General features: G+C 37.4%; 1 protein-coding gene across 1 annotated transcript in view; it reads left to right on the forward strand.

Annotated features, from left to right (window-relative positions):
- COL19A1 (collagen type XIX alpha 1 chain) overlaps window positions 1-22231 on the forward strand; it is a 537038-nt gene that overhangs the window by 457354 nt on the left and 57453 nt on the right. Inside the window, exons 34-40 of the mRNA XM_007945183.2 lie at window positions 4760-4813; window positions 6200-6253; window positions 10819-10863; window positions 12879-12929; window positions 13010-13054; window positions 13509-13535; window positions 16804-16857. Coding sequence (XP_007943374.1) covers window positions 4760-4813; window positions 6200-6253; window positions 10819-10863; window positions 12879-12929; window positions 13010-13054; window positions 13509-13535; window positions 16804-16857 — 330 coding nt within the window. The remainder of the gene's footprint in view (window positions 1-4759; window positions 4814-6199; window positions 6254-10818; window positions 10864-12878; window positions 12930-13009; window positions 13055-13508; window positions 13536-16803; window positions 16858-22231) is intronic.

Raw genomic sequence — 22231 nt, forward strand, 5'->3', positions numbered from 1 at the left:
AAAAAACAAAAAAAGAAAAACCACACCAACCTTACAAGAGATACTAACAGGAGTCCTTTGAACAGAAACCAAAAATAGCAAACAACAACCAACCATTAATACACAAGATTACATAACCCATAAACCAACACAGCTATGGAAGTATCCAAAGAAAAATAAGCTTACAAGATTGTAAACAGGGAACCAGAGACATCAATTGGTAAATGAGGAGAACTACAAACCAAAAAGAGGGGAAATACTGTGTAGTTACAGAATTTCTAAATGGCGAGGAAGTCAAGAGAATTGCAAGTTAGAATGGATTGTTCTAACTCTGGGAGAAAATTATAAATCACAGGATAATGTCAAAGAAAAATGATAAACATTCACATCACAATAAAAAAGGACAAACACAAATATTTAGCAAATACTAAAACAATAGCAACAAAGGAAATGATAACATGATTCATAAACATAATGAGCTCAGCTCAGAAAATTATATGGGACAAAGAAACCAGGAACCCCAAAAAAAACCACATAACAAAATGACAGCAACCAATTCATACTTGTCGACAATTACACTGAATGTTAATAGATTAAATGCACCACTCAAGACACAGAGAGTTGCAGACTGGATAAGAAAACATAACTCATCAATATGCTGTCTACATGAGACACACTTTAGAGACAAAGACAAAAATAGACTAAAAATCAAAAGTTGGAAAAAGATATACCAATCAAATTGCAATCAAAAAAAAAGCAGGAGTGTCAATATTAATTTCTGATCAATTTGACTTTAAGACAAAAACCACCATACAAGACAAGGAAGGACTTTATATAATGATTAAAGGGTCAATTGAACAAGAAAATATAACCATAATAAATGTATAGGAAATATATATAAAAGAAAGAGCTGCAAAATACATAAATCAGACTTTAAAAGAGTTGAGAAGGCAAATAGATGACTCCACAGTCATAGTGAGACACTTTAATATACCACTTTCAATGAAAAATAGAACTGGAAAAAAACTCAGCAAAGACACAAAGGAGCTAAATAATACAATCCACTAACTTGACCTTATAGACATCTACAGAGCACTTCAACCAACAACAGCACAATATATAATCTTTTCCAGTGTACATGATATATTATCCATGATAGACCATATGTTAGGAAAGGAGTCAAACTATCCTTATTTGCTGATGATATGATCCTAAACCTGGAAAACCCATGAGACTCAGTCAAAAATCTACTGCAACTAATTGAGAGATTTAGCATCATGGCAGGACACAAGATCAACATCCAAAAATCAGTTGGATTCCTCTACACCAGCAAAGAGATTGCTGAAAAAGAAATAAAGAAATAAATATCATTTACAATAGCTACCAAAAAACAAAATACTTGGGAATAAATCTTACCAGGGACACAAAAGACATCTACAAAGAAAACTATAAAACACTACTTCAAGAAACCATAAGAGTTCTACATAAATGGAAGAACATACCATGCTCATGGATAACAAGACTGAACATTGTGGAAATATCAGTTCTACCCAAAGCAATCTATTCATTCAATGTAATCCCAATCCAGTTCCCACCAACATTCTTTAAAGATATGGAAAAACCAATCACTAACTTTATATGGAAAGGAAAGGGACCTCAGATAAGCTAAGCACTATTGAAGAAGAAGAACAAAGTAGGAGGTCTCACATTGCCGGATCTCAAAACCTACTATACAGCCACAGTAGTCAGAACTTCCTGGTATTGGTTTGGTGACAGACACACAGACCAATGGAATAGAATTGAGAACCCAAATATAGATCCACTGACCTATAATCAGCTGATCTTTAACAAAGGGTTGAAATCCAATAACTGGGGAAGAGAATGTCTGTTTAATAAATGGTGCTGGCTAAACTGTATATCCATTTGAAGAAAAATGAAACAAGATCTGTACCTCACACCATAGACAAAAACTAACTTCAGATGAATCAAACACTTAAATGTGAAACCTAAAACTATACAGTTTCTCAGGGAAAAACTAGGGTCAAATTTCAGGGCCCTAATATATGGCATAAACAGACTATCAAGCATAACCCAAAATGCACAAACAGCAGAAGAGAAACTAGATGATTGGGACCTTCTCAAAATTAAATATTTATGTGCTTGCAAAGACTTCTCCAAAAGAGTCAAAAGAGGACCTACAGGTTGGGAAAAAATATTTGCCAATGACATTTCTGACAAGAGACTTATCTCTAGAATTTATAGAAAACTCCAACTCCACAACAACAAAAAGACAAATAATCCAATTAAAAAATGGGCAGAAGACATGAATAGACACTTCACCAAAAAGGGTATTCAGGCAGCCAGCACACAAATGAAGAAAAGCTCCCATCATTAGCTGTTAACCTCATCCTCACTGCCATCAAGTTAGATCCAACTCACAGTCACCCCTCCTTGAGTTTCCTAGGCAGTATCGCTGTGGAAGTATATTGCCCAACCTTCCTTCCAAGGAGTGGCTGGTGGGTTTGAACTGCCAGCCTTCTGGTTAGCAGTCAAATGCCTTAGGCACTACACCACTAGGGCTCCTTTATTAGCTGTTAGAGAGATGCAAATTAAAACAACAATGAGATACCATCTTGCCCCACCACAGTAGCGAAGTTCAACAAAATAGAAAATAGGGAAGGAAATTTTCTTTGCTGGATACCAGTGGTGGGAGAGGAAGGGAGGTAACACTGTTAGATAGGTAGAGACAAGTATTGATTTGGATGAAGATAACATCAATGTACCAAATGTGAGTGAACAACACAGTGGCATTGAGGAAGAGCAAGACATAGAAAGGTACATGGAAGTACAAACAACAAAGATGAACCATTTTGCACATACAGTACTGTGTTGTCAGTGAAGCCAAGCATTGATCTACAGGAGATAGATGGGTGGACAGGCTGAACTATTAGGTATGTCTATGAGTTGGGGAGAGTGCTCAAGACCATGTATATGGCTGGCAGACAATGTTTCTACAAGTGTATTGGTATGTTCTGTAAGAATTCCCAGGTATATAGTAGAGCTGACAAGGGACAAAGTTGTTGTCACTTCTTGGCCACAGCCAGCTACCCAGAGGGAATAAGTAGTTGGATCTGTGAGCTCGGGACCATAGTCACAGGGGACATCAAGCTCAATTGGCATAACATACTACACAAAACATTGTTCTACATCCTACTTCGGCAAATAGCAACTGGAATCTTAAAAGCTTGTAAGCAGCCATCTAGATGCAACAACTGGTCTCTCCTCATCCAGAGCAAAGAAGAATGAAGAAAACCAAAAATGCGTGGAAACAATTAGTCCAAGCAGCTGGTACACCATGTGATCCTCAGCCTATACAACTATAAGACCAGAAGAACTAGATGGTGTCCATCTACCACTGTCAACCGCTCAGAGGGAGATCTATGTAGAAGATCTTGGATAGAGTGTGAGAACAATATGGAACAAAACTCAAAATCATTTAAAAAAAAAAAAAAAGGGACAAGGTTTGCTGGTCTGGTAGAGCCTAATGGAACCACTGTGACTATGGCCCCTAGTTGCCTTTCAGATCTGAAATTGAACCCACTCCTGTGGCTTCCAGCCAAACAAAAGACAGGCATATGAGATGAACATTTAAATTAGGTAGATACACTTCTTGGAGAGAACAATCATGGGAGAATAGAAGGGCTGTGTATGCACAGGGAGACAGCTCAGGGGGCAGGAGTGCATGGAGGGCAGGACACAAGGAAGAGGTAACTATGGGGAGGAAGTGGGAGGAGAGCTGTTGCATTGTGATAAATTGTAGTCAATGTCATGAGACAAAGTATATGTGAGCTGCTATGTGGAAAGTAAATTTGCTCTGTAAACTTTCACCCGAATCACAATTTAAAATATATGTTGTTGTTGTTGTTGTTATGTACCCTAGAGTTGGACCGACTCATAGTGACCACCCCTTGGGTTTCCAAGGCAGTATAACTGCGGAAGTAGATTGCCCAACCTTCCTTCCGAGGAGTGGCTGGTGGGTTTGAACCACCAGCCTTCTGGTTAGCAGTCAAGTGCCTTAGGCACTACACTACCAGTGCTCCCCCTCACACAGCTCAGCTGCCCAGCGGGCTGCAGCGGGGTTGGCAGGCACTCTCCCAATTTTCCCACTACCTGAATGAAGACCATGTTGTTTCCGTCCAGTCATGTCTAACGCATAGCGACTCTGTGCACAGCAGAACGAAACACCACCCAGTCCCAGGCCATCCCCGTGATCCTTGCTATACTTGAGTCAATAGCGGCAGCCACTGTGTCAATCCATCTCATTGAGGGCCTACCCGTCAACCCTCCACCTTACCAAGCATGACATCCTTCTCCAGGGCATGAAGACCTTAGCTTTAGTGTAATCATATATGAATCATATATGAAGATCATAGCTTTAGTGTAATCATACATTTCTTTGATGGCATTTTGCAAAGTCAGAAATTCGTGTTTCCATGCTTTTTTCAGTACAGGATTCTCTCATGCTACTGCTGATGGCGTGGCAATCAGAAATGCACTATGAATCACCAAAAACATTAAATTATATTTTGTATAGATTCTATGTCATAGCATTTTAGCTCACTATTCTTGTTCTTTGAAAGTGGGTGTTTGTATATGACATATATCATGCTTCTTGATTAACCAAAATAGATTTTAAACTTTCAATAGTCAAAATATTTGAATACCTTGTTCCCAACTGTGTAATATAATAGATTTTATGGTTAGGAATTCTCTCTTCTAGGGTCTTCAAGGAATTCCAGGCATTCCAGGTGCTCCAGGACCAACTGGACCCCCTGTACGTATTTGCTAAAACAGTATTCTTCATTGCCTTATGTTCTTGGTACCTGTATGGATATTGCATAGCCTAGAATGGCCTCCTCCAACGTCTGAAATTTTCATTTAGCATTCCTGAAGGCTGCTCAGGGCCTTGGGAACTCATCATCAGAATTCTACCAGACCAAAGAGCAATCTGTGATTAAGCTAGTCTATTTGAAATTGAAGTTGGATGTAGAAGAGCTTTCTAAATTTTTAGTTATAATTCTTTGGTATTAACCTTTGGAGGAGCTGTTCAGATAGTTACACCCTTACATTTTTAAGCACCATAAACTGAGAATTCACTTTCAAGAGGAAAAAAAAAATGTGTCAAGGATTATCAGGTTCAATTTATTTTTATTCCTGGTTCGGAATAAAAATAACACTCTAGTTAGTCAGTACGTTTTTCTCACTGCCCCTCAAACATGCCGTCATAGCCTTTATTTCTTTGATTATTCTGTTACTCTGCTTAAAGATTCTAGATCAGAATTTTTCCTTTTCCCAACATGCAAAACCCAACCCCTAATTCAAGTTTAGTAAAGTCTAGGCTTGCCAGATAAAATATAATACAACCAGTTAAATTTGAAATTCTGGTAATCGATGATTTTTTAAGTATAAGTTTATCACAATTACTGCATTTTTACCTGCTAAATCTAACAACACTACTCAAGTTTCAACTTCTCCAACTCTTCCCTTTTTGAAGTTCCTCTGGAGATATAGTCTTTACCACAGAACTAAGAATGCATTATTGCTCTGCCTTAATATTTTGTCTCTTGGATTTGCCGTAATTCAAATCTTACCATTTGTGCTATCCTCACAGTTATGTAGAACAACCCTGGCTTAAAATAGTACAATAAAATTGAAAGTTAAGAGGAAAAGTTATGAAAGGAATCATGACAAACATAGCTAACTCTATTCCTAAAGAAGAATTAAGATTGAATTTTATTCACCGTTGGTAAAATGCAGAACACATAACTCAACGTGCACATTGTTAACTCTGCCATGTCTTGAAGTATTTAAAATGTTGATCACAACCAAAATTATAGCCCATTTAGGAAGGCATAATGTTATGTAAATTGCCATTTAAACAGCAAGGCTAAATTCTTAAATGTATCAAAAGATTCCAATTAAGGTCATTACATGTGGTTGGCCAAGGTGAAAAAGCGACCGCAAATACAAATTTTACCCTTCCAAGAGCTTATCAGCAGGATACAGCTTCTGTATCAGCCTGAAGAAATATAAGCTTTTAGGACTGATTTAATTAGGATCGAATGACCTTCAGAATGTGTAAGTTTCAGCAAACAACCGACAATACTCTTTTGTCATTTAGTTGTTGTTTCTGTAACTAACTTCATTTTCTATCTTATAGGGCTTATTGGGAAGAACTGGACATCCTGGTCCTGTTGGAGCAAAGGGTGACAAGGTACAGAGGAAATATCTCACTAATCATCCCAATTGGGATAGAGGCAGAGTGAGGTCATTTTACAGAGAGATCTATAATAAGCAGAGTCTAAAAATAGGTATGATGTCAAAACCAAAAACACCAAACCAGCTGGCATCAAGTTGACTCCAACCTATGGTGACCCCAAGTGTGTCAGAGAGAACTGTGCCCATGAAGGTTTTCAATAGCTAGTTTTTCAGAAGTAGATGATCAGGCCTTTCTTCCCATTGTCTCTTTCCAGTGCTTTTTCTTTTTGCAAGTGCTTTCTTTCCAAGTGGACTCGAACCTCCAAGCTGCTTTGGTTAGCAGCAGAGTGCATTAACTTCTCACACCACTCAGGGATTCCAGCTATGGTATTGTTGTTGTTGTTGTTTGCCGTCAAGTCAAACCCAACTCATAGCGACCCCTCCTTGGGTTTCCGAGGCAGTATCACTACTGAAGTAGATTGCCCAACCTTTCTTTGGAGGAGTGGCTGGCGGGTTTGAACCTCCAGCCTTCTGGTTAGCAGTCAAATGCCTTAGGCACTATGCTACCAGAGCTATGGTATTGTTGTTTGTTGTTATGTGCCGTCGAGTCGGACCCAACTCATGGCGACCCCTCCTTGGGTTGCCAAGGCAGTATCACTATGGAAGTAGATTGCCCAACCTTCCTTCCGAGGAGTGGCTGGTGGGTTTGAACCGCCAGCCTTCTGGTTAGCAGTCAAGTGCCTTAGGCACTATGCTACCAGAGCTCCCAGCTATGGTATTAGGGGATGATTATTCCGTAGTAGACTTGAAAGGACATAGGTCCAAAAGTTTGTCTGAGCACAAGAGATATACCCTTAGTGGAAAGGATGCCATATAGAAAAAGTCCAAACTGAATTAATTCAAGGTCCTGAGCACATACTCATGTGGTTGGATGGGCTGAGTGGAAGCCTCCTGGAGAGGTGCAAATACGGTGGTTTATCAGATACTTCCAGCTGCAGATTTGAAGTTCCAGGTAGCAAGCTGGCTATCGTAAACAGGATCCAAAAATTGAAGGGCTTTGTGAGACAATCTGGAAATTCTGTCCCTAGAAGATGGTATTGGTTTCCTGTGGCTGCTGTAACAGAGTACAACAAACTACATGGCTTTAAACAACAGAAATTTGTTTACTCACAGTTCTGGAGACTAGAAGTCCAAGTCAAGGGTCTTGGCAGAACCATGCTCTCTCTGAAGCCTCTAGCAGAGGATCCTTCCTCATTACTTCCAGCTTGTGGTAGCCCCAGATGTTCCTTGGTTTGTGGTAGCAAAACTCCAATCTCTGTGATGATAGGTATCATCACATGGTTCCCTCTGCATCTCTCTATCTGTGTGCCTCTTCTCCTCTTTTTATAGGGACACCAGTCATATTGGATTAGGACCCACCATAGCCTCTCATGTTAACTGATAAAAATCTTCCAAATTCTACTTCCAAACAAGGTCACATTCACAGGTACCAGGGATTACGATTTTAACATATCATTTTAGGGGATACAATTCAATCCACAGCAAGGATATAAGAGAAACTCTTTAAGGAACCAGGCCACCGTGTTTCCTGGAGAGTCCAGTTATTGGTCAAATGGGTTGTCATGGTCAGACGTGGGGACTAGTAATAAGGGAGTCTCAGACAGCAAGACCACATGGCTGTCGTGTTTATCTTCTTTAGGATTCAAATTGGCCCTATAGTTTGAGTAAACAAAGAGCCAGCATATAAGTGGGGAAACGTAGCTATTCATATTAGGGAAATAAGAGCCAAGAGTCCACAGGAGTCATTTAAGTGGCTTTTACTCCAATGCAAGCTCCCTGACCAAAACAGGGCATAATGGCATCAAGGAGCAAAGGGATCCCAACAAATCTGAAATGAAGCAATGTGCTTATTCTAGATAGTCTCAGCACATTTTTTTTTTCTGGTAGTAGCTCAAGGAGCTTGTCCACCCCATTAGCTTTTTTTCTTTGTTCTCCATGGAAATAATTTAGTCATAGATTTGCCTTTGAAGTTAATGGGCATTCCACACTGAGATGAGCTTTGGGGCACAAACGAGAGTGAAAATATGACTTTTAATTATGCCAAGGGGGAAAAAAGAGTCTTTTCAATAGTCACATAATATTTTTCCTTGTTAGTTGGCTCATGAGAACTATGACATAATTCTATGAAGGACACTGCCAACAGTCACCAGAATGTGGCATGCTTTAGAGACATAGCCATCATCAAAGCATTTAGGAAAAGATATAATACATTCATTCTTCAGAACACATTCTTAGGCAAATACATAGCAAAAAAAAAAAAAAACCTTGGAAGTTTATTTTTATTGCTAAACATGCAAATAAAAGAATTTTATGTTGCTCTCTGTTGCTAAAAAGCAGGGGTAGTTGGAATGAAATACTTTTTCAAAATGATGGAAATAGGCTAAAATCCCTCAAAATTCTTGAGTGTTATGAGTAGGAATTTTGCTCTAATAAGTAGGAATTCTTTCTTTGATTAACTATTTCTTGTCATTGTCACTACCACTGAGGGACTTAAAAGATTTTATGAGGCTATTATCCTGTAAGAAAAGTACAGTTATAGGAATAACTGGTTAAAGGCACCAGTGGGACTACAATAACTCATTTATTATGGAGCAAACAAGTATTCTATGTTATGTAAAAATTAAAATGAAATCCATATTTCAAGTTTCAACTTGAATTCATTTTTCACAAATTCTATTTTAAGTCCACTTCTTCCATAAGCAAAATGTGTAAGCTGTTGAAACTATAAATGGAATTTTCCTTAAACAATGTTGTACCACAGTCACTTCTGTTCAGCAGAATATGGATAACTTGGTTATACAGTCTGATATTAATTTAGAAAATGGAAGAAATTTCTCCATCTGCAGACACAAGACAGGTTATGATTTTCCTCTACTTAAGTCAAATTTTATGGATGCCCCCTCTGATTAGAAAAAGGTGAAGGCTAAAGTGAAAGCTTACGAGAGCCACAGTCCCAGAGCTGGCTGCCTGCAGGCAAGAATTCTGCTCATCCAAGTTTTGGAGCCTCTGGGCTCAGGATCATGGTTGTGGGGGATATCAAGCTCAACTGGCATAACATGCTACACAGAAACATTGTTCTACATCCACCCTTGGTTGGTCGTGACTGGGATCTTAAAAGCTTGTGAGCGGCCATCTAAGATGCAACAATTGGTCTCTCCTTATCTGAAGCAAAGAAGAATGAGGAAAACCAAAGACACATGAAAAGAATTAGTCCAAGGGACTAGTGTATCATGCAAACCTCAGCCTACATGACCTTGAGACCATAAGAACTAGATGGTGCCAGGCTACCAATGCCAACCATTAGGAAAGGAATCAAAATAGGAGATCTTAGATGGGGGCATGGGGAGGGAGAAAAATGTGGGACAAAACTCAAAATCATAAAAAAAACAAGCTTACTGATCTGATAGAGACTGGGGAAACTTCTGAGACTATGGCTCCTAGTCAGCCTTCAGGCCTGGAATTGAACTCACTCTGTGGCTTCCAGCCAAACAATAGACATTTTATACCAAGTAGGTATATTCCTTAAAACAATCAACCATGGGATATCAAAAGGGTAGTATATGCACGGGAAGATCTCAGAGGGCAGGAATATGTGGGAAAGAAGGACACAGAGAACAGATTGCCACAGGGAGGAAGTGGGAGGAGGAGAGTCATTGCATTGTAGGAATTGCAATCAATGTCATGAAACAAAACGTGTATGAACTGTTGTATGGAAAATGATTTTGCTCTGTGAGCTTTCACCCAAATCATAATAAAAAATTTAAAAATAAAAACAAGAATTCTGCTCATCACATTCAGTTTAGGAGAAGACCCCAGCTGCCACTTGAAGTCCAGGACATGACCACCTGAGTTTTGTGGCTCCATCTAAGAACAAGCTTCCTCCCTAAGGCTCCCACAACAGATGTCTAGATGGGACTGGGAAGAGGCATTTCCCTTTCCTATGGTAGGGAGCTTTGGTAGCATAGTGGCTAAGGCACTTGACTGCTAACCAGACGGCTGGAGGTTCAAACCCATCAGCCACTCCTCGGAAGGAAGGTTGGGCAATCCTACTTCCGTAGTGATACTGCCTGGGAAACCCAAGGAGGGGTCACTATGAGTCAGGGCTGACTCGACGGCACATAACAACAACAACATGGTAGGAGGAGCTCTCGTGGCCTAGTGCCTAAGGTATTGACTGCTAACCAGAAGGCTAGCGGTTCAAACCCACCAGCCACTCCTCAGAAGGAAGGTTGGGCAATGTACTTCCTTAGTGATACTGCCTCGGAAACCCAAGGAGGTGTCGCTATGGTTGGCTCTGATTCCACGGCAGTGAGTTTTGTTTGGTTTGGTTTGGTTTTATGGTCTAGATACTGTTTCCCCAGATGAAGGAGAGAGCCAAGCTGAGTAAGACTTTGCAAGGCTGAAATGAAATGACACATTGTATTGATTTCAGAAGATGCCTGTCTGAGCAAGCACATCCTGGTTCATAAGCCTCGGGTAGAAATGTCTAAGCCGTTCTTTTTTGGTCTGTATCCCTTTCAGGGCAGTGAGGGACCCCCTGGGAAGCCTGGACCACCGGGCCCACCTGTGAGTTGTTTCAGATTTAAAACTTAAAATTCATGTATTTACTTAAGATTTTTATAACCTGTATGTCAGACTACATTTAGATGTTCTCAGAGAAGGACATCTTAAGTGCTTTTTGTACAAATGTAAACAATAGCCAATGTAAGCCTGGGGAGATTGTTTTTTGTTTTGTTTTGTTTTTCCCCTCTGGCTGAGCCCCAATGTGCAGTGCTCACACTTGCATGTTGTGGGCCTCCCTGTCAGAGTACTTCGGAGCCCCGAGTGCATGCCGACTGTCGCTTCCTGCCTGGGGGACCTAGGGAAAACCATTTAGCCTCAATGAGTCTCATTCACAGAAATGAGAACCTGTAAAAAGAGATCCCTCCCGGCAGTGCGAGTTGGTAGAAAATTTGGTATTATGCTCTATGTGTTCATTCCCATCAGTGATGTCTGAGATGCAAGGAAATTCTATTTATATAGCACCTAGTGAACAAAATATACAAGAGCCATTGATGTTTTTATGCTCATGATGGAAACAGATGCGCACTTTGTCAGGAAGGCTGCGGAGAAAAGCACCTCTTTCTGGAGCAAGTCTGCCCTCATGTGGGGCCATGCTCAAATCACAGCAGAGCTTAGGTCCAGGCCAAACACTCTACCTCGTAAGAATAGCCTAAGAGGCAAAACTCACCCAAGAAGGAGCAGGATTCAGCTGTGACTTTCTGAAGACAACAGGATATATTCTTAGTCTGAGTGTAAATGCATGCTTTGCACACATAAAAAGATTTGCACTCAGTTCTTTTCTAAATTTACTCCTCAGCTTGGTTTGTCTGCACCCTTGACAAGGAAGCAGGTTAGAATGCACTAGGGGATCAAATCCTAGCATGTACCCCCTCCCCAGCGGAGAAACAGAACAGTAAATATAACATGAGCTTTCATAATTGGCTTAAAAAATCTTTCTCTTCGCACCTAAATTCTCCAAAACTATTCATCCTTCAAGACACAGATTACATATTGTCTTTTCTAGAAAACTTTCCCAAAAAATCTCAAACAAAAGTAGCCTTTGTCTATCTAGGACTTAACATCCTGGAATAAAGTAGACATTCAGAAATTGTCAAAGAGAATGAGTGAAATAGTAAAAGAATAAATAAATGATGTGTTTTCCCTTCCATCACTAGTGTTTTGAAGATGTGTGCAAATCATGTTCACTGAGCACCTCAGTATCCAAAAATATTAACCCCAAAACAATGAAATAATGGCTTCCTCAATTTTGCGACTGAACTGTGGAAGTCACAAAAAAGACAATGCAATTTGATTATTGATTCTGTGGGAATTTTCTAAAAGAAGGATCCAAGTTCTTAACTAAAATTTCCATATGCATATTTTTCCTGAATACTAAAATGTATGATTTTTTAAAAGATTCTAGAATGCCTTTAAGTGTTGTTTATCCTGGGACTTTACATTCGACATATCAATTTTCTTAGGAAGTTCTTATTCCCCATTGTTCTAAAACATGATGTTCTTTGTATAAACATCCACACAGATTGGAAGTAACATTATCTTCCTGACTTACCTTCATTTCCTATTTGGTATGGAAAGAATTCCTTCCCAGTAGCCAAATTGTTCCCTATTCACATATTCATCAGCACTACCACATTATAGCCTACAGGTCAGCAGGCTGTAAACAGTTAGCATAATTTGGCAATTCAAAAACTGAATTTTAATGAGCAAATAATATTTTCCTCTGAATGCACTAGTGTCCCATCTGTCAACCTGAGCACTAATCAGACCCCTACTGAAAGTGTCTGTGTGCTGCAGGTGTAGCTCATACTCCTTCTCATTTTTCCCTACATTTACTTTTGAGAAGCTAAAAATGGAAACATTGCATTATATCACTTACAGTATTACAAGTCACCTTCTAAAGTAGGATAGGAATAATATCACTTGGTAAAAAGATAAAAGGTAGAGATGCTAACTTTAACAGAATTTAATTGCATAAATTAAATAACAGCTATAATTTCATATCTCATTTCTTTCCTAAGGGTATACCATTCAGTGAAGGAAATGGAATGAGCAGTTTATATAAAATTCAGGTATTTGCTTTTTTAATTATTTAAAATCCTTTTCCAGTTATGGATTACTATACATGCTTCTCTTTTTCTTTTCCTTGAAGGGAGGTGTGAATGTTCCCAGTTATCCAGGGCCACCTGGTCCCCCTGTGAGTACAGTTGTTCATCACCAAAAACCCTTTAGCAATAGTCACCAAAAAAAGAAAAAAGAAAAAAAAAAAAAAAAAAAACCTCCTAAGTGCACTGAAAAATACATATTCCAAGTATAACCAAAAATTTTATAGCAGGAGAAAATAAATGGCAGCCATTATAGTAAAATAAAAAATATATACACAGCCAAAACAATGATATATAGTGTTTTGCAGAATGGTGCCATTTTTCATTATAAACCTAAGAGCTAAGTCAATGTCCAAGCAATCATTTTCATGGGAGTCATACCAAATTATGTTTATTTATCTTTTATTCAAATCTAAAAGTGTAACCAAAGCAAAGCTCACAGATATTTTTATGTGTATTAAAGCAAATTCAGGAAAATATGTTGGTGTTCTGTAATTTTGCTTCAGTCATTATTTTTAAAAATGACTTTCTATGTTTTTCTTACAGGGTCTAAAAGGAGATCCTGGCCCAGCGGTATGTATCTTCCATTGTTATGTGTCATTTAGAAGAAGGATCTTTGTTAAAGTTTGAAAGAAGAACATCACCTCATGTTCTTCCTAGGTTTTCATCAATTAACGTGTCTGAGTCAAAAGGCGCAGGGCTCCAAAGAAATGCCACCAATATGTTCTTCATTTTTTAGGTGCATCAGTCTGCCCTCCCCCAAGCCTGATATTGTCATTGCCCTGAGATTCATCTCTTTCCATCAGTGTGTTTTAGAAATCATCTTGTGATGGAGGAAGACATATGCAAAGCTCCTGAAAGATGAGACACTTTTTTTAATAGCACACTTTGTACGGTTGATTCAGTTTTAAGTAGATTGTGAAAGAAAAATACTTACTAGAAAGAAATTTTTTAATATGCCAGCCTTCTTCCCAATTAAAAAAAAAAAAAAAAAAAGGAAAGAGACTGTTTATTTCCTTTGGATGTCTTCAGCAATTATTCTGTAGGAGACATGGCATGTTGTCATAAACTCACTTATTAGGAGTAATGTATCAGGAGGTTAACACTCAGCGTATAAGGAGATCTTGTCCTCCAACCACCCAAAGGATGATAATTGTTCTCAGCATTCTTCTCAACCATGGAGCTTCACTGTAAAAGTTCTGCCAAATTCAATTAGATTCCCTTTATTCCTTGGCATTTTTTCCAGTCATGTCCTTTTTAAGCATATGTTCAATCCTTCATATTTCATTTGTGTATCCTTTTGACCTATGAGTATAGGCTTGAAATACCTGAAATGGAATAAACTTTCAACTCATTTTCCACTAGCCTGGGAAAAAATTTGAAGCCATTTTATTACAGTATAGTTGGATAAAACTACATGAATATATTTTAAACCAGTGAAAAAACAAGCCATAAAAAGAAGTCTTTTCACATATAAATATATTTTTTAAGGACTTGCACTAAAGAACTTATTTCTGTTATTCATAAAAGTATATTATTAAAGCCAACTTTTATTTCCCTGAAAGTATTCTTCCGACTAGTAAGTACCATATTCTAAACCCAAATCCAAATCCAAATATGTGATTTAGAAATTTCTTTTATCTGTAACTTTTTTTCATGATTTCAACAGCTATACCCTTCATTATAATTTTAATTTTCTTTTATCTTGTCAACTATAAAAATTTCCTCCTGATCTTTCCATCTTATACTTCCATCTCAGACATACAAAATATCCCCTCTGAACCATTTATAGATATACTTCTCATGGACTTTTCTTGAACATTCTTGCATTAGCAGCTGCAGGTTAAGGTGGGAAAGTTTTTTTTAAAAGCATTGTAGTAAAGAAAACAATAAATTCTAATTCAGTTGGATTGGAAATTGGGTGGCAATATGTGAAGAAATTAAACTGCAAATTTCTTAGCGTATAATAAAGGATGAAAAATCAAAACTAATTACATGGTGTATCCTGCTTTTGGAGATGTGAATTAAGTTGATGAAGCTCAAAAATGGAAATATGGACTCATAAAATTAAACAAACCTTCAGATTCATCCTAGATAAAGTTTGAAAATACTTTTTTGGGTCCTAAGTTAGCACCACCATGGAATTCTCTTCATCTCCCTCAAGTTGCCCAGTATTGGAGAATAATGATTCATGCCATAGAAATAAGCTAGGAATGGTTAAATTGTAGGTCACAGAGAAGAAAACTGAAAAGTCATTTTGAAATGGGGGGGACTTATTTCTTTGACAATCTTTCAAATCCCATGATGATGGACATGTGCCACTATGTCTAATCTTCTCAGTAAACCTTTACAGAGAAAAAAAAAACCATTAATTGAATTTATTATCCTCTGGGTAACTCCAATTTGCTCCTTTAGTATTCAATTTATAAGTAACTTTCAATTAAATCTTTAATTGTTAGCTACTTTGAATCAAATATTTTTGACTGGGCACCTTATTTATCCTAAGGACTGTTGAGAATGTAAACAAAGGGAGTCAAAGAGCTTATTTCCTTTGTCAGTAACTCAGGGCCTCTTTTACAGAGCTTTATGCAGAATAGAATTTTTTTTTTCCTGATTGACAGGTTACATATTAAGAGGGATTTTAAAAGATTCTTAAAGAATAAAATGTATCAGTCATATATATGCATCTTCATTTAATAAGGACAATGTCATAAATAATAATGGAATAAATAAATTATTATTTTCCATAAATAATAATGGAAATGAGAACCTTGGTAATATTTTTTAATCTGATTGGAATTATGTGTACAAAAATATATTCACAGAGAATAAAGTTTGGAAGCTCCATTTTCAATTAGAATCCTAAGAAAATATTTGGATTGACTAATTTATGAACAAGAAAGTACCCACTTTATCTCTCTTGATTTAAAGAGAGAGGATGTTTATCTGCTCAAAGTTAGCAGCTTCCTCCGCCACAACATTTCTAAATGCATTCCTTGAGAATCTAAAGGCTCCAGTTAGACTGGCATCATACATTTGATTATAACAAAAATTAAAAAGAAGAAAGAGAAAAAAAAGGGAGGGGACACTTATCTCTGTCAATGACCTGTCAGCTTAACTTTGACTTTTAGAATCATTGGATCATGCTTGAGTCATCCTCTCAAGCATTCACATTTCATGTTCAGCTACAGAGAATAAACGATGATAAATTACTTTGAGAACTCCATCTGCATTTACTCTTAAAGAGTTTAGTCTCATTCTCTGGTAATCCAGCAACCTCAGTTACTTCACACTGGCAAACATTGTTAGAACCCTGTCTTTTATTCTCATTCTTAAAAATTGGAATTATCACTGATGAGAAGGATTCTTTCTGATTAGATTCTTAATCAGAATGGAAACAATTAACTGGAAAATAAACTCATACCTCTCTGGCGAATAGCTTTTATTCACAAACTATTTTCAAACACCAAATGCAAGAATACAGATGTGCAAAAATAAAGCATACTATTTGCTTGTTAGGAGCTCTGGTAGCATAGTGGCTAAGTCACTTGCCTGCTAACCAGACTGCTAGCGGTTCAAACCCACCAGCCACTCCTTGGAAGGAAGGTTGGGCAATCCTACTTCCGTAGTGATACTGCCTCGAAAACCCAAGGAGGGGTCGCTATGAGTTGGGGCTGACTCGATGGCACATAACAACAACAACAACATTTGCTTGTTAGATTGCAAATCATTATTTGAATGTTATTTTTTGGCAAAAAAAAAAAAAAAGTTTGCCTTTGTAACCAATCGTTAAAAACCTTGTAATCTTTGCTCCTAAAATTCCTGTGTCCATTTTTAACAGGGAGAACCTGGTCCAATGGGGTTGCCAGGACTAGAAGGATTTCCAGGTGTAAAGGTAAGTACATAGGTTAAGAATACAGTTTTTCAATCAACATTTGACAAATGTCTGCTGAGCACCTGCTGTGGAGCAGAACTTTTAGGGCTGTGATACATGTAAGTGAATGAAAGAAAGATGTCTGCCTTCATGGAACTTATATTCTAGAAAGGAGATACAGAAACTGAAAGAATAAACATAATAAATAACTAAAAATACTGTTTTTAATTACTGTGAAGAAAAAGAAAACATATAGCAAGTTGGGGATTAGGAGCAGAGGCTAGGGAAGGATGTGATTTTAATGAGACAGGACACAAATAGACATATGCACACCCACGTTCATTGCAGCACACTTCACTATAGCAAAGAGATGCAAACAACCTAAATGCCCATTAACAGATGAAGGGATAACCAAAATATGGTACATTTACATAATAGAATATTAAGCAACATTAAAGAATGATGAAGGAAACACAAATTATCTCACAACATGGATGAATTTGCAGGACATTATGATAAGTGAAATAAGTCAATCACAGAAGGACAAATATTATATGAGAACATTATTGTAAAAAGTCAAGAAAAGGTTTATTCAGGGAAGGAAATTCACTTTGTTGGTTACTGGGAATAGGAGGAAAGAAGAGGGAAATTTTGAATTCTTTGGGGGTCACATTTTGATTTGGTTGAGAGGACCAGTCGTATGGAAACAGTCTGTGACCAACATGTTGACAATGGGGAAAGGGAGGACACAGAAATGTGCACAAAAGATATAGACAACAGGGGAATTCTGGTAAGATGGCAGAAGAAGCAGACAAACTACACAGATCCTCTTCAACAAAGAAAAGAGAAACCAGCTGTCACAGATACAGAAGGTAATCCTGGAGCCCTAAGCTTTGAAAGAAAGGATACAGAAGTGGACTGAACTCCAAATAGTAGAAGAACCTGCATGAGAACAGTGAAAAAGGAGACAAACAGAACTGCAGACTATCAGCAATCCTGATGGCAGGGACAGTTTGGATATTTCCAAGTGGTGTTAGGACCTAAGAATTAACTTAAAATTCAGCCCTGCTCACCAAGGGCTGCATGGAGGACTACACTGGTGGCTGATGACTAAAAATGGAAACAGCAAAGAAGGAGACAAACTGAATGTGGACTTTTGCCTGTCCACACAGTGCAGCCATTTTGAATGTTTACTAATGTTTGGACCATTTTGGATATTTAAAGCAACAATGTTCTCTCAGATTCCAGGGATCTAAGAATAGCCTCTACTTGCCGAGGACAACATGGACATACCAGAGGCTGATGACTGGAAAGATGCAATATTCCCCTTGTTACTCTTATACTCCACACCCTCTTGGTGAATGGAGGTGCTGCCATCCCTCACTCCCACCTTCTGGGCCAGCAAGAATTCCAACTCAGTCTGTGTGCTCTGATGGAGCCTGGGCGCCCTGCCCATCCCAGATTTGGTTTTTTTGTTTTAAAATTATTCTTTTTTTTTTTCCTTCCTTTTTATTTTTATTCTTTCTTCTTCCCTTCCCAGGTTCTAGTTTTCTCTCTTCCCTTTTCCTGGTTCCCTTTTTTGTTTGTTTGTTCTCCCCATCCCTTGTTTTTCTTTTTGCATTTTTCCCTTTTTTTTTTTTTTCTTCATTATTCTCCTACTCTACATCTTTTCTCTTATTCACCTCTCCCCAGATATTGTGGATTTTTTCCTCTTTTTCCATTCATATTTATTTTGTCTTTTTAAAGTATTTCTTTAAATGTTTCACCTCATTTATTACCTATTTTTTTCTTTATCTTTTTGGTGATTGATCCTGTGTGTTTGTGTGGTGTGTGTTTTTTGTTCACTTGCTTTTACTTTTCTTTTGGTGGTTTTTCAACTGTTGTTTTTGTCTAACTGAGTGGGAGACAGCAACCATGCCCATATGACCCAACAATATCCTCACCTCCTGCAGCCCCACCTAATGAGTGAAGGCCACTACTTGCTTCTGCACCAACTGGCCAATGATACATGACAGCCAATACAAGCCTGACTCACCCTTAACTGCTCTTCACAAAGAATTAACAGAGACCTGTGCAGCCACTCTCATTCTCTTTACAACACCAGGAGACAGGTGGTGAATGCATAAGTGCTACCAACTAGTGAATACAGGAGCACAGTACTCTGCTTACTCAGATCCATCCAAACAAAACAGAGTAAATGAAAATCTTGAGCAAATCACTCCAACATACAATCACCAATTAAAAATAAACACAAAAACATCACAATGCCTCAAAGACAACAGACCAGCACAGTCCACACAAAGAAGCAAGTTAAAGCAGTAGAAACAAGAGACCAGGATACAAGACCCACAACATCCTTGAGGAATAAGCAGCATTGGAACTCCCTGATAAGGAATTCAAAAGAATTGTATTTAGGTACCTTCAACAGATTGGGAGACAGAGCAAGGAAAACACTGAAAAATTAGGGAAAAGACAGACAAAACTCTAGAACAATTTCAGAAGAAAATAAAATACAAAATAAATGAAAAATTAGAAATAATACAAAATCTACAGATAGAAATCCAGAAGATTAACACTAAGTTGTCAAAAATAGATAACACATTGAAAGGGCAAAGGCATAGAATTGAATCAATGGGAGGCAGAATTAGTGAGATTGAAAGACAAATATCTGAATGCTTCTTTGGAAAGGGATCAATCAGAAAAAAAGATACAAGCAAAACAAAGAAAGCCTAAGATTCAACCAAGAATTATATACCCAGCAAAACTGTCCCTCAAATATGATAGTGAAATTAGAACATTTCCAGATAAGCAGAAATTAAGGGGATTTGTTAAAACCAAACCAATCTTACAAGAGATGCTAAAGGGAGTCCCTTGCACAGAGAGCCAATAATAGCAAACAACAACCTACCATTAACACACATGATGACATAACTCAGAAACCAACCCAGTTATGGAAATATCCAAAGTAAAATAAAAACTTACAAGATTGTAAACAGGGAACTAGGGACATCAATTGGCAAATGAGGACAACTACAAACTAAAAGAGAGAAAAAGTAGGGTAGTTACAGAACTTCTAAATGGTGACAAAGTCAAGACAATTGCAAGATAGAATGGACTATTCTAAACTTAGGGAGAAAATTATAAATCACAGGGTAACCTCAAAGAAAAATGATAAACCTTCACATGGAAGGAGTAAAGGGAATACTGATCTCTTTCTGTCTCTCCTTCTTTCTTAAAGCCCTAAAGCCAATAATATAATTATCTTCTATTAATTCTATTTCATCCCCCAGTGAAATAATGAAGCAATATTAATGAAATGAAACTATAGACCTTGTTTCATCTCTAATGTAAGAGTGTGCAGAATAAATATTCTACTTTGTGGGAAAATACTTGTCTGCCATGAATACTGCCTTCCACCTGACCCCTCCAATGGAAATAAATCATACATGTTTATTAGAGAAAAGTGATGACTTAATTTGTTAGGAATTAGATGGTTAGGTGAATAAAACAATTTTATGATAGTTTGCTCACCTGGCCAAAATGACATGGATCAAATAAAATTAGTTTGGGAATTTTAAGATAATAGGAAGGTCTGGCTTCTGATGGGAAAGATAAAGGAGAAACATATGAGTTACTTAAGAACCTGCACATTGTCACTGCCAAACAAAGCATGCCATCTTTGAGAATAGATACCTTGATTCAGCCTCCTAATTTACTTTTCAAATGATCCTGTTTTGTAACCTCAAAGAAAAATTATAAACCTTCACATCAAAATAAAAAACAGGACCAGCACAAATATTTAGCATAAACTGAAACTATAGCAATGAAGGATGTGATAACATGATGCATAAACAAAATGATATCAGCACAAAAAAATTGTATGGAACAAAGAAATCGGCAACACCATGAAAAAGCACATAACAAAATTACAGCAATAAATTCGTACTTGTCAATAATTACACTGAATGTCAATGAATTAAATGCACTACTCCAGAAATGGAGAGTTGCAGACTGGATAAGAAAACATATCCCACCAATATTCTGTCTACTAGAGACACACCTTAGAGAGAAAGCAAAAATACACTAAAAATCAAAGGTTGAAAAAAGATACAGCAAGCAAATGGCAACCATAAAAGAGCAGGAGTGGCAATATTAATTTCTGATAAAACTGACTTTGAGACAAAAACCACCATAAGAGACAAGGAATGACAATATATAATAATTAAAGGATCGATTGAACAAGAGGACATAACAATAAGAAATATCTATGGATCCAATGAAAGAGACCCAAAATCCATAAGCCAGACTCTAACAGAATTGAAAAGACAAATAGATGACTCTATAGTCATAGTAGGAGACTTTAATACACCACTCTCAATCACAGATAAAACAACTGGAGAGAAACTCAACAAAGATGCAGAAGAACTAAACAATGCAATCCACCTATTTGACTTTATAGACCTCTACAGAGCACTTCACCCCATGACAGCATAATATACATTCTTTTCCAGTGCACATGGAACATTCTCTAGGATATACCATAAGTTAGGCCACAAAGCAAGGCTGAATAAATTTTAAAACATTGAAATACTGCAAAGCATCTTCTCAGATCACAATGCTGTAAAATTAGAAATCAACAACAGGAAAATGAAAGGAAAAGAGAAAATACATGGAAACTGAATAACACCCTCCTTGAAAATGACTGAGTAATAGAAGAAATAAAAAAATGAAATTAAAAAGTTCCTTGAATCAAATGAGAATGAGAACACAATATACCCAAATCTTTGGGACACAGCAAAAGCAGTGATCCGAGGCCAATTTATAGCAATAAATGCACACATCAAAAAAGAAGAAAGAGCAATAATCAACACCTTAACCCAGCATCTCCAACAATAAGAAAAAGCAGCCAAAAAAACCTACAGTCACCAAAAGAAAAGAAATAATAAAGATTCAAGCAGAAATCAATGAAACAGAAAATAGAAAGACAATAGAAAAAATCAACAAGACTAGAAGTTGGTTTTTTAAAAGATTAATAAAATTGACAAACCATTGGCAAATTTAACAAAAGAAAAGGGGGAGAGAATGCAAATAACACAAATAAGAAATTAATTGGGTGATGTCACAACAGAACAAACTGAAAAGGAATAATATCAGGATATTATGAAGGACTTTACTCCAACAAATATGAAAATCTAGAAGAAATGGACAGATTTCCACAAACATACTACTTACCTAAACTAATACAGACTGAGGTGGAAAAGTTGAACAGATCCATAACAACAGAAGAAATTGAACAAGTCATTAAAAAATTACCAACAAATAAAGTCCTGGCCCAGATGCTGTCACTGGAAAATTCTAACATTCAGAGAAGAACTGATACCAGTCCTACTCAAAA

The sequence above is a fragment of the Orycteropus afer genome, unplaced genomic scaffold (genome assembly GCF_000298275.1).
Source record: "Orycteropus afer afer isolate SDZICR_OR568_19922 unplaced genomic scaffold, OryAfe1.0 scaffold00133, whole genome shotgun sequence".
Taxonomy (NCBI): domain Eukaryota; kingdom Metazoa; phylum Chordata; class Mammalia; order Tubulidentata; family Orycteropodidae; genus Orycteropus; species Orycteropus afer.